The sequence below is a fragment of the Cynocephalus volans genome, chromosome 4 (assembly GCF_027409185.1).
Source record: "Cynocephalus volans isolate mCynVol1 chromosome 4, mCynVol1.pri, whole genome shotgun sequence".
Lineage (NCBI taxonomy): Eukaryota > Metazoa > Chordata > Mammalia > Dermoptera > Cynocephalidae > Cynocephalus > Cynocephalus volans.
In genome coordinates, this window is record NC_084463.1 from 71,452,935 (window position 1) to 71,468,834 (window position 15,900).

At 31.2% G+C, this 15,900-nt stretch overlaps 1 protein-coding gene across 2 annotated transcripts in view; it reads right to left on the reverse strand.

Annotated features, from left to right (window-relative positions):
- The window catches only part of DYNC2H1 (dynein cytoplasmic 2 heavy chain 1), a 321,263-nt gene that overhangs the window by 261,623 nt on the left and 43,740 nt on the right, over positions 1 to 15,900 (reverse strand). For both annotated transcript variants that reach the window (XM_063092854.1, XM_063092855.1), the window contains exons 32-40: positions 13,403 to 13,608; positions 12,041 to 12,223; positions 11,242 to 11,424; positions 9,385 to 9,608; positions 8,336 to 8,451; positions 6,082 to 6,281; positions 5,011 to 5,275; positions 3,508 to 3,715; positions 2,040 to 2,169 (exon numbers count right to left, since the gene is read on the reverse strand). In XM_063092854.1, the coding sequence (XP_062948924.1) occupies positions 2,040 to 2,169; positions 3,508 to 3,715; positions 5,011 to 5,275; positions 6,082 to 6,281; positions 8,336 to 8,451; positions 9,385 to 9,608; positions 11,242 to 11,424; positions 12,041 to 12,223; positions 13,403 to 13,608 (1,715 nt within the window). The remainder of the gene's footprint in view (positions 1 to 2,039; positions 2,170 to 3,507; positions 3,716 to 5,010; positions 5,276 to 6,081; positions 6,282 to 8,335; positions 8,452 to 9,384; positions 9,609 to 11,241; positions 11,425 to 12,040; positions 12,224 to 13,402; positions 13,609 to 15,900) is intronic.

The window sequence follows — 15,900 nt, forward strand, 5'->3', positions numbered from 1 at the left end:
ATACCATACTTGGTTCTGAGAGAACAATAAGGAGTATGATAAGGTTGGTCCTTGCGCTCAAGGTGCTTAAAGTTGAATGTAAACAATTATAATATAGTTGGTAGATGTAAGTTGCTATAGAGGCACAAAGGAGGAGACAGCTCAGTCAGACAGATGGCCAGTGGGAGTGGTTCCTTTCCTGAGGCCTCCAGGAAAACCTACCTCATTTGCATCATTTCCTTACAAATCCCTATCCCTCCATTTTCATTCTTACAAAGTCAGAAAAAAATAAAATAAAAGGTTGAGAAAACCAAAGCAAGCTCTCCATTTCTCTATGTCTTGTTCAATCCCAAAGTACTGACCTCTAAATCAAGTTCAAATGAACAGTCAGATACTTTCAAAAAAATTCATTGCTACTTATTCCCTCTATTTTGTATATGTTTTTGTCTTCATAAAAGTAATGACATAAAAGAAAACCAAGAAAAGTTTTAAAAAATCACGTGGAATATCTTTTTTTAACAATACTTTGACCTTTTATTTCTAAATACAAAGCTGCCATAAAGAAAAAGGCTGATATATTTTGTGCTGATAAATTATGCCACCTAGAAACTTAAATCTTTTATACATCAAAAAAAGAGAAAAATTTAAAGAAAAATGACAAACTAGGAGGAAGTGAGAAAAAAAACAGGATTAACAGTTTAGTATATAAAGAGCTCTTGAATAGAAATACAGATAAAAATATAAATAGATAATTCACAAAAGAAAAATTATAATAATCATTGATACTGTTCAATCTCACGATAATTAAAGATATGCACACTAAAGCAATGTAGTCTGAATCACCTATCAGGTATAAAATATAAAATATTAATGGTAAGCTTGAAGAAACTTCCTGGAGAACAATTTTTCAATATGTTTTAAAAACTTTAAAGTTTTTCCCATACTCTTTAAATTCCCACTGAAGAAATTTTTCCTTATCCTAAGGAAAAAAGTGGAAAACACACAAAAAGAAGTGTGTTCAAAGATACGTGCATCAGAGCATTTTTTTTTTTTGATTGACACATACTGATTGTACGTATCTATGGGACAGGTACAAAGTTATATTTCAATACATGTTACACAATGTATAATGATCAAACCAGGGTAATTAGCATATTGTTCATCGCAAAAATATATCATTTCTTTGTGATGAGAACATTTCAGCTATTTTCTTCTAGCCATTTGAGAATGTACAACAGATTATTGTTAATTATAGATGCTAGCACTACTGTAGAGCACTAGGATTTATTTTTCCTACCTAGCTGTAATTTTTTTAATCTGTTAACCGACCTCTCCCTACTCCTCCCAATCCCTCCCAGCCTCTAGTAACCACAATTGGTGTAGAATATCTGAACACCCTCCATGGTCTTCTTTGCATGCTAAATTTCTATTCATGCTTCAAATTCAAAATCAAGTGTGATCTCCTTTTTAAACCTCTTCTAAAAGACAGCGATAGTCTTTTCATCCAGTTGTATTGGGATTATCTGTTTACATGTTATTTTCCTCCACTAGATAAATGCTTCTTAAGGAAAGGGATTATCCTGTTCATCTACACCTCTCAATGTCTTTCTAGTATATACTTGGTATATATTATTCAATACATTTTTGTTAAACAAACAAATATTTTCATCATTATTGCAGGTAACTCACTATCCTTTTTCTACTTTAGTATGAGCTTGACATTGTTTTCAACATGATATATGTGTAGGCATTTATTGACATATCAGTAGAATGTGCTAGCAAGATGATTTTGTAGTAAATATTAGAAAGACATTTTAATAGTCAAGATTTTTAGGTAAGCAGTGTGAGGTATTATGGATGGGAGAAGTAAGATGTTTTAAGACTAACATAATAAAAAGTTATGCTAAGAGGTATAGAGTGACAGCAATGACGACATCTACCTCTCACTTCACCCCCTTTTCTGTCAGGTTCTACCACAAGGCTGCTAAATGTAAGCATCACTCTTAATCATCATATTTCTTGCTTCAATAACTAATTACAAAATACTATGGTTAACTTACCTGCTTTAGAACCCATTGTAAAGCTTTTTCAAAATAATCTCCAATCCAATTTCCAAGATTATTCCTATATTTAACAGGTTGATTCCTTAACCAGGATTTTATCAGAGAATTAAGATCTGTTTCTTCATCACTGAAACAGATTAATACAAACATATAAGAAATTATTTATGAAAAAATTGTCAATTTACTTTCAAATAAATTTATGTTCCAATAAACATTATTCCACCCATATATTTTATCTGCTAGCATACAAGAACTGGCTTTAGTTACTTCTGTATGTATGTGTATGTGTATGTAATATAGTTACTTCTGCATATATACATACAGATAGGTATATATATATATACACACACATATATATAGTCATTTTCTGTAAAATAAAGCAAATATATTTCATATACTTTATTATAAACTAAAGAAGAATTACATATCTACAGGTTAGTCTAACGTAGTCTAAACCCTTTCTACTCTGAGTGGTATGTTACTTAGAAATGCAAAATCCCACATCCCACACCAGACCTATGAATCAAAATCTTAATTTTAACAGCATCCCTGGGTGATTCAAATGCACAATAGATTTTAAGATGCTCTTGTCTAAACTGTAATGCAGATCTTTAAAAATATTCTATTTTTTATCTATCCCATAAAAGTCCAATACCTAAATTCCCATAACACTATTAAAACTTGAAGATCTTCCTAAAGTAAAATTCTTTTAGCAAAGCACTTAATTAGGAGTAAAATCCAATGACTTAAATTACATATAACATTCACGTCTTATTCAAAATTATATCTGACATAACTATAAAAAATTATAGAAATACGTTTAAGTATTATGCCAATAAAAAATTATTTTTTTTTAAATTACAGCAAAAACAACTCTAGTTAATAATTTTAGAATTGACAAGGGCTCATGATACTGTCATTTTTCCTATCTTCTACCACTGTTTCATAGCAACACTAGTAAATAGTGAGTCCTTGAATTTCTCCTCTCAAAATTTCTATCCAATCTAATATAAAGAAGAAAAACTGAAAGATCAAAGATTAATATTTAAATTACATTAGTTGGCTCAAAGCAGGCAAATCAAAGACTCTAAGCTCCTTCAGAATAAAAACTTTATCAGTGCATCTCCTCAATGCCTACAGTGACTACCTATCTGAACTCAACTATAATATTTAAATAAAAGTAATGGAAAAAGAAGAGAACAAATTAAATACTTGCTATTTCACTTAAACAAAAATATTAATTATTTAGTAATTGTAATACAACTAAGCTGCTGAAATAATTAAAATGCAATAAAACAGGAACTCTCTGAATGAATTAAAACCTAACCAGAAAAAGGAAATTAATCATAAATGGGAAAAATAAATATTTATATATTATTCACAGTACATTTATTTTACTTAGCTATAAAACCAAAATAATAATTAAATATTCTAATATAATGTATGGAAATGCTCTGTGGCTTACCTAAGAAAGATCATTCCCATTCTAGATATTGTGGCTGGTGAAGCACAACTTAAATCATGAGTTTCAAATACAAAGTTAACATTTGGACCAAACTGAATCCTTTCTCCACTTGGCATGGTGAGTAGTCGATTATCATCCAGAACTGAATTCAGAGATTCTATCCATTCAGGGTCAATATCACCATCACAGATTATCCATGAGCTGACATCTATTTTAAAACCAAAGTAATGAGTATAAAACAGAAATATATATGCCTAATAATAAGGAATAAACCAATTATCTCTTCTTATTTAGAAGTAATTTCTATAAGCATTACTTTACATTACTGAAGTTGAATATAAAAAACAAAAAGTCAAACAAGGTGAAAACGTTCGTGTGATTGCGCAAATCACAAATGTGCTAGAGAACACATGGGCAATTTTGAATCAGCTGGCCAAAGACTCAGTTATATGCCATGTGATAATGCTTACCTATAAACATACAAAATTGGTAATCTTACTAAAAAAATGTGTGTGAGTTAAGTAATTCTACTTCCGTGAGATAACTATAAGATATTCTTCAGACTTCTGTCTTCTACCATATCATAAAAATGTACAAATACTTCCTATGTAATATGTCTTTCAGAAAATATAGGAAACCCAATTTTTAGTAACCTACGTAAAAGATAAAAAAAAATCGCCACTGTCAAAGTTTTTTGATATATAAAAAGGTGACCTCAAAGAGGAAAAGCAGTGACCAAGTTCCATATACAGTCTTACCATGAACAAACCTTTTTTTTTCATCCTTCCCAAGATGGGAGTCTTTCATGTTATACTTAAACCATTGCAACAATTCAAAGAGGCAAATGTCACCAATAAAAGTATGAGAAATAAGTGAAGGTAATATCTGGTCTTTATTTAATGTGTGATCATAGAGAAAATGAGGAGACTACATTGAAAATCCTTTCTAATATCTTAGAATTCTAAACCTTTCACTCACTGTGTTAGAGAAACTATTAATTAAATTACGACCTGGCAAAATGTAGCCTATCTCCTCTGATTCTGACTAAAAATTCTCTTAGAAACCAAGTCAATAAATTCAGACCAGAAAGTCTATTGTTTTACCACTTACATTTCCAAAATTATTCAAAACACTGTTTTCATACTGATGAGTGCACACATACACCAATTTTAACCCCAAACAAAAATCTGTCATCTTGCTTATTAGTGAGGCATTATAATAACAATTCTGGAATCAAAGATTTTATACTTATTTAGTAAATTAACCTAGTTTTGAATTACAATTCACCAAACTTACTCTGAGTTTCTATTATATTAAAAGTTGTTATAGAGTGTACTCAAAATGAGATAGAATATCTGAGGACTCTCCAAAGTAAAATATCTAATGTACATCATTTTAATGCAGTTTATGGTTATGTTTAAGCATTAATAAGAACAGCATTATAGACAGGTTCTATCGTTCTCTAAGAATTAATAAGTAAAGGAATGAATTACAGAGACCAACCTTGAGGCTCCCGAACCACTTGGCGAGCACTATTTGTCAAAACACCATCAGACCATTCTCTTGTATCCATGTCAATATGGCCTAATAATTGATGTCTAGGCATAGCTTTAGGATTCATAGTATATTGTTTTACCACTTTGCCAATTTTACAAAGTGCCGCCTTTAACATTCTCCAAAGGGTTGATTTGCCAGCACCACTTGGACCAACAATAACAACTCCCATCCTCTGGCGTAACTGTTCATACAATTCTAAAGCCTTCTTGATCTAATAGAAAATAAATACATTCATATATGACTGATTATGTACAATCATTCAGTTCTGCTTTCATTTGTAACGGTTGTTCTATTCCAAACATGTAAATTAAGTCTTTGATTTCTTCAGTGCAAGATAAAGTCTTAAATAGAACAATACCTAAATAAATCTGAACATATTTACTAAAAGAAACAAGGACGCTTTCCAAGTATTTGACAATATGTTCATTATTTCTGTCACTCATCAGTACATCTAAATATAATATATTCATTATTTTATTCAGTTATTCATTTCATTTACATTCTATCTCTCTTCAAAAAAAAATCTAAGGGAAAAGCATTCATTTAGAACAAGTAGTTTCAAAGTGAAACTAAATCATACATAATCAATTATTAAACATATATATAATGGCCCCATATTGACCAGTCAAAAAAAATTTTTTTTTTAAAAACAACATATATATATATATATATATATATATGACGGATCTATTATGTGCCAGGTACGACAGGCACTAGGAATAAAAGCAAAAATATATGTGGATGCTGCCTTTCATGCAGATCACTATCTGGTGGGAGAGAATCAATATTAATAAAATACACAATTAAACATTAAACAAGTATATATGGTAAGAGTAACAAAAGCATATAGCAAAAGGACCTAATCATGACTTGAAGATCAGAGAAGGCTTCCCTGAGAAAGTGAGATTTAAGTTGAAAGACAAAAGATAAGCTGAAAAATGAGGGATAAGGATAGTTAATAAGGAATTAACCAGGAAATGGTATTATAAAATATTATAAAATATCCTTGACAGTTACCTGATTAGGTATAATTTCATAATTGGCCTCTTCAAAGGCTTGCTTTAATGCAGCACTTAGTTCATCATATTCTACTTCTTTAAAGTCAATTCCAGGAAAGACATCTTTAATCAGTGCATCAAACCGGGTGCAATCAGCAAATGTAAACTTCGACATTGTATTAAGCCTCAATGCTTGTACCACAATATGACTTTCATTAGCTAGAGAAAAAGTTTCACTTTTAAATAACTTGTTATCAATTTAATGACTATAAAAATAGTTTTTAAGCGTTCTATAACCTTGATATGCATTATTAATCATTAAATGGTGCCCTAGAATTTAGCAACATTTAAAGACATATTATATCATGTGAACTGGCAATCTTACCTTACTGTCTTTTGACTGCTGAAAAATAAGTATCACTAAGTAGAGTTATGAACTCCTTTCTATAGGATTTGAATCCCAGGGTACTCAGACTTTAATTAATAATAAAAATTATTATCACTTATATTTGCATAGTACTTTGCCTTTTATATTATATGATGTGATCCTGTGACAACTCTATAAAGTAGGTAAAAAAGTATTACTATTATTATTCCAGTTTTACATATGAGAACTTTAAGGGTTTAAATGACTTGCTTGAGAAGGCACAGAAGTAAGTATCACAGCTGGGATTCAAATCTAGGTAAAATAAATCTAGATTCAGGTATCTCTCCAAATATACCAATAATGCCTCCCAGAAAGATTATGTCCTGAAACTAAAAACTAACAAATTGAACAGCAGTCTTTGATCAGCCTTATTCTAAAATGTCTCCTAAACCCATTCTTAAATGGAATTCAAATATTAATATCACTGCCAGACTCTCATTTTCAAGGATATCAGCTGCTGACTGAAAATATATACACAAAGGCAAAGAAACTACTTTTAGCCTGGTATTTCCTCTATAATGACTTAAAAATTGCTATGTTTAAATATACATAAAGAGGCTTGGTGCTCTAGAGTTTATTTCAAGCAATGAACTCATAAGTCATTTTTACTTACTATAGTTGTGGTTTAAATATTAAAAATTACCAAAGCTAGAAACTTAAAAATAGTAAGTTAAGTACTTCACAAAATAACTATATCTACCCTGACTTATGCCAACCTAGTAATACAACTAAAGTAGCTCCCTTTTTTAAGATGTATACTTTGATCATTTAAAGTGCCAATAGGTAATTGCATGTAGTCCTTTCTTTTTATGCTTTATCTAATTTTCATAGTGTTTTGACTCAGTTTTTCATAGCAACCTGAAGAAGCTGAATATTCAGCTTATATCCACAGGTGGGGGGGAATCATTCATTTTATATAAGTGAAAAATACATGAGCAAAGTATAATATAAATATAATTGAGTCCATACTGATCTAAATAAATGATTTAATAAATATATAAATGAGAGAGAAGAGACAAATCTTCTTTATAGAGGAATTTCAAATAATATATGCAGATCCTCCCCCATCTAAGGGATGGAGCATAATTCTTGCTTCCTCACTTTGAGGGTGTTAGATTTAGTAACATGCTTCCAAGGGATAAGGTAAGGAAAGGGAAAAATTATGACTTTACAGTACAGAAACCTGGCAAACACTACCATAGCCAAGTGATGAGGGATAACATCACCAATGATGTCATATGTTTAGTATGCACGTACTCATTGATATGATGTTATGAGAAAGGCACTCCGCCTCTGCAATTTTCTTTCCAAACATTCATAACCCAGTCTACCCATGGTATACTATCTTTTGTAAGAGAAAATCCCCATGTGTTTCTTAGGTTTCTGTTTTTGTTTCAAGACTAGACAAACTCTCAGGCTCCTCTCCCTATCTATTTAATCAGGAACTCTGGGGGTAGGGTCCAACAATCTGTGTTTTAATAGCCAAAAGATGATTTCAAGGGACATTCAAGTTCGGGAATAAGTGGACTAGACTACTCCTTTACATATCACAACTACTTAATATTTAATGCATATTTAAAAGTTATTATAGGACATCACATTAAAAACTAGAGAAAATTCGAATACAGTATGAACTTTAGTCAAAAAACAACCAATCAAAATTGGTTCACTAGTTATGACAAATGCACCAAATGTAATGTAAGATGTTAACAATAGGAGAAGCTGGGGGAAGAGTATATAGAAATTCTCTATACTATATCTACAACTTTTCTGTAAATCTAAAACTATTCTAAACTAAAACTTATTTTAAAATATAATTTATTATATTTGGAATAATTAATCATACCATTCTGTTTAATGCCATTTTTCTTCAGCTGTCTAAGGAGATTTCCGCTTCCTCTCAGAACTGTCTTCAAAGCTCGCAAACCCCAATCATAATGTTGCTGAGGTGTCAAAAGTTCCCTGAAATAGACATGGAAATCTTAAAGCAGCAAATAACTACGAGAAATTCTTTTTATCATCACATCCAAAAAAATACAAAATATAACTACACATGGAAATGAATAATGCTATTCCATTTAATTTATACAAGGGTACTTCAAAGAGTTCCTGGAAAGATTCAAATTATCTTTTAATTCTACTTTTTCACAAACTTTTTGAAAAGTACTCTCATATAAGGGAGACAATCACACAACATGATCATTCAAGTATGATGTGAAAGATAGATGGCTCTCAAGGATCAAGATAAACTTTCTATGAACTGGCTAACTATGTTAATGAAGATTGTAAATGACAATTACCGGTTACCTTTATTCCTAAGGTCTTTAATCAATCTATCTTGCTCTCAATCTCTGACAGTGCCTAATTTCCCTCTATTGCTTAAGTGATATGAGCCAGAATTCTAGGTTATCCCAAAAAACCTAAAAGTCATCCTCTATTACTAGAATAAGACATAAGAAAAATTGTGAAAGATTTCCTCCAGAGAACAGTAGCTTTTGAGTGGTCATATGGTAAATAAGTTCAGTAAGAATCATTTAACTGGAGTACTCCAAAATAAATACATATTTTTAAATTGATCATATTAATAATACTTAATAAAAACTAGTACTTTGGGGCCAGATGCTTTTATTGTTCAAGCTAAAATCTTTCGTATCAACACCTTAAGTACAATAAAATCACCAATATGAAAACTCACTAAATAGATAAATTGGGAAAACACAAACACGGTCACTAATCACCATAATCAATCATTAGAAATGTATTTAAAACAGGAAAGCTAGCCAGTTAGCTCAGTTGGTTAGAGCATGGTGCTGATAACACCAAGGTCCAGCGTTCAATCCCTATACTGGTCGCTACCAAAAAAAAAAAAAAAAAAATTAAAACAGGAAAACTCACCTAGATAGATTAAAAATAGATACTAATTTTCTGCCCAATACTTCAGCATCTTTAAAGCCTTCTGAATAGAGAATAACTTCTGCAATAAGCTCATTGTCTGGACGAGACATAGCTACTGGCCTGAAAAGCTGTTTAAGATTATCAGGTAGTTTTTGTCTTCCTCCATAACCTTTTCCAGCAGGATTCATAGTGATGAAAATTCCAGAATTAGAATTTATTTCTACCTGAAATATTAATTTAAAATATAGGCATCAAAGATTTAAAACTATAAATATAAAATACATTGCCAAGAGAAATTTTGTGACATATTCTACACATAAATCTAATACCTTACCAAAAAATAACCTCCAATGTGCTAACCATCTCCTTACTCAACTGATAATAAACTCCTTCGGAACTATACTGCTTCACAGAAGTTCTTTATAATCCATTTCTTTAGGTTGAAAATTTAAGAGATGATAAATAATTTGAAAGTCTACTTATGAATTCAACATGTGTTTACTGAAAGCCCTCTTTGTGCTAGGCACTTTGTTCAGTATGCAGAGACAACTCTGAACTAAAGTCAATAATAGTTAATGCCCTTCTGGAGCTCATAGTCTATCTAATATTACAAAGAGACAATCACAGTGGGATAGAAGTATAACAGGGATGAGTAGAATGTCATGAGAGCACCTAGTAGGGAACATTTTCAACAAAGCACTAAGAATAGAAGTTAAAATTAGAATGTGTAAACAATGAATGAGTAATTACTAGGTAGAAACACCTACAGTGGTACAACCAAGAAATCCGGCTATAAAGGAAAGAAAAGAGAAAGAGCAGGGGTTGAAGGAAAAATGAATCAAGAGTCTTGTTTATGTTTTAATTATTATTAAGATGAAAACAATGTGATTATGTTTAAAAGCTAATAAGGAATCCACAGAAAAGGGAATAACTAAGAGAAGGCCCCTGGAAAGTAGATTCCAAAGCATAGGTGAAAGATTAGTACTGTTTGGGAGAAAGGACAACTCTTTCTTTGTGAGAAGAACAAAGGGGAAAAAATGAATGTGGAAAAAAATAAATTTTGATGTGTGAAAAGTAATTCTTATTTAATAGTTTCTCTTTTTTTGTCAAGAGTTAAAGCATCACATAAATCACATGTTAACTATGTAAAACTGGTGTTACTTCCTTGGGCTACCCAGAAAAATTTGTATTACAAAAATGTTATTTCGAATAACATGATAATTCCAAAGTTCTTAGAACTTTCAGTGTGCTCAGCATTGTGTATTATATACAGAAGTTTACATTTTTTATACAAATAAGTTTACATTCTAATGACATAAATGTATATATATATCTCCTATGGGGAGACTGAGGAACAGAAGAGTAGCTAAGTGTTTATTGTTTTAACACTCATATAAAATAATGATTTAAAACATGTGCTTCAGAATTAGACAGTCCTGGCTTCAATTTCTAGCTCTACTACATACTATTACTTATCAAGTCCTGGTTCTTCATCCATAAAGTGCAAAAAAAATAACAGTACCTAACTCAAGGGTGTGATATTAACTAAGACAATATATTAAAGCACTATGTACAGTGCCAGCACAGATAATATGACAATATATGTGATATATAATAATATAAATACTATTATAACTGAATTATTCAATATTGAAAGTTTAAAAATGAATGGTAAAAATGGGACTAAAAAAAGGGTAAGAAACCTCAGAGACATTTCACAGATAAAAAGGCTTAACACACTGGTCACAGATTAGAAACAGAGGTGCAGAAGAAATAAAGAAAGAATAATGCCTGAGAATGAGTAATGTCAAGTCTTAGAAATATTTTAATTCTTTAAATTCCCAACATATTCAATACCTCTTTGCCAAGCAGTTCACATACAGTTCTATGATTCTTCAAGGCATCTTGAATTGTCTGAATTTGCATAGATACTGCTGACAGTACAGCTTCTTCCAGTCTGTTGAATTCATCAAAACAACCCCAGGCTCCACACTTCACCAAACCAACAAATATTCGCCCCATTGACTTCACATCGATGCCCTTAAAAACAATGACAAAAATTATATTCATTTAAAAATAATTAAAATATCTAACAATAATTTGACATTTGATGTCATTTATTAATAAATTCATCATTTCACCCATTTATGCCTCTTTTGCTCTTCTTAAAATAGGGATTAAGTAGCTATTCTTTCAAAATCCAATGTGGTTTCAAGGAATAAACTAAATAATGTGTATGAAAGTATTACGAAATGTACACAGAACTAAACAAATGTAAGATTTTGTTTTAGAGATTAAGTCAAAATATAAATCTTAGACAAAACGCTTTGAAAATGGTAATTTAAAATGAATTTAAGATTTTTCCTTTTCTATTCTGAATTCTCCTTACTAAAAGCATTTTTCTACAATGAAACATAAACCTCTACTCTGTATTTAAAATTAGTTCTTCGCATTAATTCTTCTTAGAAAAGTTTTGGGACTACACTATGTGCGTGCAACCTCTCTCCACTTTACTTTTCAATTAAAACAAATTCCATCTTCAAGTGATTTAAAAGTAGAGTAATTTTAAAATAGAGTATTTCATATATAAGTACATGAAAACTAATCCAAATATGTTTAACACACTATTATATATTTTGATAATTATTTATCCTACCTCATCACAATTAAAAACTAAAACTTGTCTTCCAAGAAGTCCACCTAAAGCCTTTACTGATTCGGTTTTTCCAGTTCCAGCTGGTCCATAAGGATTTCCTCCAAGTCCCATCTTGATGGCTTGAGTAAGAGTTAGGTAGCACTTGTCTGTCAATGGAGTATAAACCAGCTTGGGAGCATTACCCTGTACAAGGCAAACATAAAGTCAGAGTACTCATGTTTTACTCAACATTTACTAATATTTATACAGTGTGAGATTCTAGTTAAAAAGCTAAAAATGCAACAGACAGGTTAAACTCTTTAACACAGAAAATCATCCAAAATTTTTATTAGTGAAAGAAACTTTCTAAAGCACAAACTGTAATTAAACGAGTTATTTCTCAAGCATATATTTCATTCTATCCACAATTAATATAGTGGAACATTTTCAAATAGTCTCTCAATTTTTTCCCCCACAATAATGTCAGTTTTGATAATGGCACAAAGATATACTTCTAAGGAAAACAAATCCAAAAATTTACTATAATCATTCCAGTTTGTATTTTAAAATTCATGTAAATTCTTTCCTTGAACCTTACGATTTCCACAAATAAGAACTACTTTGAAGACCTCAAAGTGTAATTAATTTGAAAAATTCCTTATGAAACTAATAATTTTAACTTATCAAATAATTCTCAAAATTTCTATTAAGAATATAAAGAAAGCAGATTCCAATTCCAGCTGCAGTTTACAGGGTTTTTCTCAATTTAGGTAGACAGATTTGGGTCTCAAAATACATTTCTTTATTGAAAGAGCCAACTAATAGCTCTCCTAACATATGCTTACTAGCAAAATTGTCAAATATTATGATGATTGATTCACTATGACGGAAAAAGGCAGAGAGGATATAGCTGGATTTTTTGAGAACAAGTTACATGAACTAGTACATTTGTTTAACATTCTTTTACCTTACAAACTGAAAACACTTAGTGAACATATTTTAGCATATTTACAATTGCACTAATTTTGGCCTTGTATGAACAGGAGGCACAAATCAAATTGTTTCCATTGAAGATACATACATTCAATTCTCCTTGGATTAAAGATATATTTCAAATTCTATATAAATGCCATTCTAAGATAAAGGTACATTTTATAGAATTCAATATAACACTGACAAGATTTTAACTTTTTTGTAAATATAATGTTTTATTTTTTCTTACATAATACCTTTTTAATTCTAATGAAAAAGAAAAAAGTTAATATAAAAAAATTATTGAAGTTACTAATGAAATAAAAATAATTCTTTCTTCCAGTAACAAATTTCCTTTAAAGTAAATAATTTCTAACTGCAAAAATAAAACACTTCTGTCACAAGTCATACCTGATACTCATAAGTGTACTGAAGTTCAGAATCCACCATTTGAACATAACAGGTGTGATCACTTTTCATATAGAATCTAACTTGTTTTTTCCAAGCCCAGTCTTCAGTTGTATGAACTTGAACTTGGTTTAACTGCTTCACCACATCAATATTATGAATAATGTCAAGAATTAGCGCTTTAAGTTTAAGCTCCAGAATGCCCGATTCTGTGCACAAATAAAAATTGGAGAAAATGTTAGCCTATGACTAATGTACTCTGTGATTATGTATTCAAGTGATTTCTGAATGAATTTAAACACTAATTTCATTAAACGTTTGAATGGTACAGTAATATAAATCAAAAAAGCCAAAATATGTCAAATCCACCAATAATTAAGAAATAAAAATTTTGTATATAAAAATTAAGGCATCAAAATTCAATGACATAGGGGTTCCAGTTCCTTACTGAAAGGAACAAGCACACTGTACCTTATTTCTCCCTCTACATACAGGTATAAAACCTGAACAAGATGCACTGAGGACTGCTATTTAGGACTCTGAAAAGCAAAAGGAAGTGGGCAAATTGGGGAAGAAGATCACAACTAGAAGTGCCACCAAACCGGTGGTAAATTTATCTTTTTTTTTTTTTTTCCCTCTTGGTATGCCCAGGCCTGTACCCAATGGAGCCAGAAACCCAGACTGGTGTAGACAGACAAAACACCAAGAAGTGGACTCTAGCTCAGGCTTGAAGAGCAGAAAAAAAGTTTCCTGTTAGCTACAGTACCTGCAGCTGAGACCCAGAATTGCCTAAAACTCTGGGGGAAGAGAACCTTCCTCTAAAATAAGAAGAGCTGCAATCCCAAAAGAGTAGGATAAACCCCAATTGCTCTTTTTGTCTCTCTGTTTTCCCATGAGTTGGCCCAGGACATGGGTGCAGTCACAAAAAGTGTACAAGAGTATAAATTACATGAGACTCCCACCTTTCTGTCCAGAGGACCAAAAGAGAAGCCCAAGTGAACCAGAAATTACTGGGAAGATCATGGAGAAGGAAGAAATTGAAAAATGACACCATAAATTTGTTTATGAACTCCTGAGCTCAAACACAAGTTGTGATGAGTAAGTTTCATTCTAACAGCAAATCAAAGATTTAGAGAACCGGCCACTAGGTGGCACACATGTGGGACAGATACAAACAGCACTACAAAGGTTTGAAAACAGAAACTGACACTGGAACCACAACCCACAGGAGGCTGGCTGAAACTTGTGGCCTGAACCCAACAGGATCAGTTGCTAAAACAAAAATATCATCATTCTTCTGTGGTTTTAAATAAGACCCAGACTCTCCTAACATAATATTCAAAATGTTCAAGATGTAATTCAAAATTATTCAATTTGCAAAAAAACAAAAAAATCTCAACTCTCATAAGAAAAGACAATCAGCAGGTTCCAGTGCCAAGATGACACAGATGTTGGAATTATCTGTAAAAGACTTTAAAGCACTATCATAAAAGTGCTCCAAGAAATAAAGATCAACACTCTTGAAACAAATGGAAAGACAGAATGTCTCCTCAAAAATACATGAAGAAATAAATGGAAATTTTAGAACTGAAAAAACATAAAAACAGAATTTTTGAAAAATCACTCGATGGGCTCAACATTGAAATGGAAATAATAGAGGAAAGAGTCAGTGATCTTGAAGACAGAGCAATAGAAATTATCCAGACTGAAGAGACAGAAAAAAATATTTTTTAATAAATGAACAGAGCCTCAGAGACATATGGATCAATGTCAAAAGGTCTAATGAGAAACTCAGAAGGATAAAAAAAAAGTATAATGCAGAAGAAATATTTGAAGTAATAATGGCTGAAAACTTCCTAAATTTTGTTGAAAAACATAAACCAACAGATTCAAGTTCAGAGAACCCCAAACAGGATAAAGGCAAATAAATCCATGGCCAGACACATCATAATCAAACTACTGAAAACCAAAGAAAAAGATAAAGTCTTAAACGTTGCCAGAAAAAAACAATACATTACTTATAGAACAATGATTTAAATGATTGTGGATTCCTCATCAGAAAACATGGAGGTCAGAAGGAAGTGAATCAACATTTTAAAATGCTGAAAGAAAAGAACTGTCAACCCACTATAACCAATAAAATATTCTTCAGAAATAAAGGTGAAATAAAGACATTCTCAGATTAAGGAAATCTATGTGAATTCATAGCCAACAAACCTATTCTAAAAGAAACACTAATGTAGGTTTTTTAGACAGAAAGAAAATGATACCAGAAGGCAACTTGGAGCAACAGGAATAAAGGAAAGGCAACAAAAATGGTAAACATCTAGGTATATATAATATTCTCCTCGAGTCTTTTAAAATATGTTTGATGGTTAAAAGTAATTCCTAGAGTAACCACCAAAATAGATGGATGCACACATACATACATATATATGTATAGTCAAAAACACAACAGATGAATTAAGATAAAATACCAAAAAAAAAGTTCCAAGAACCCA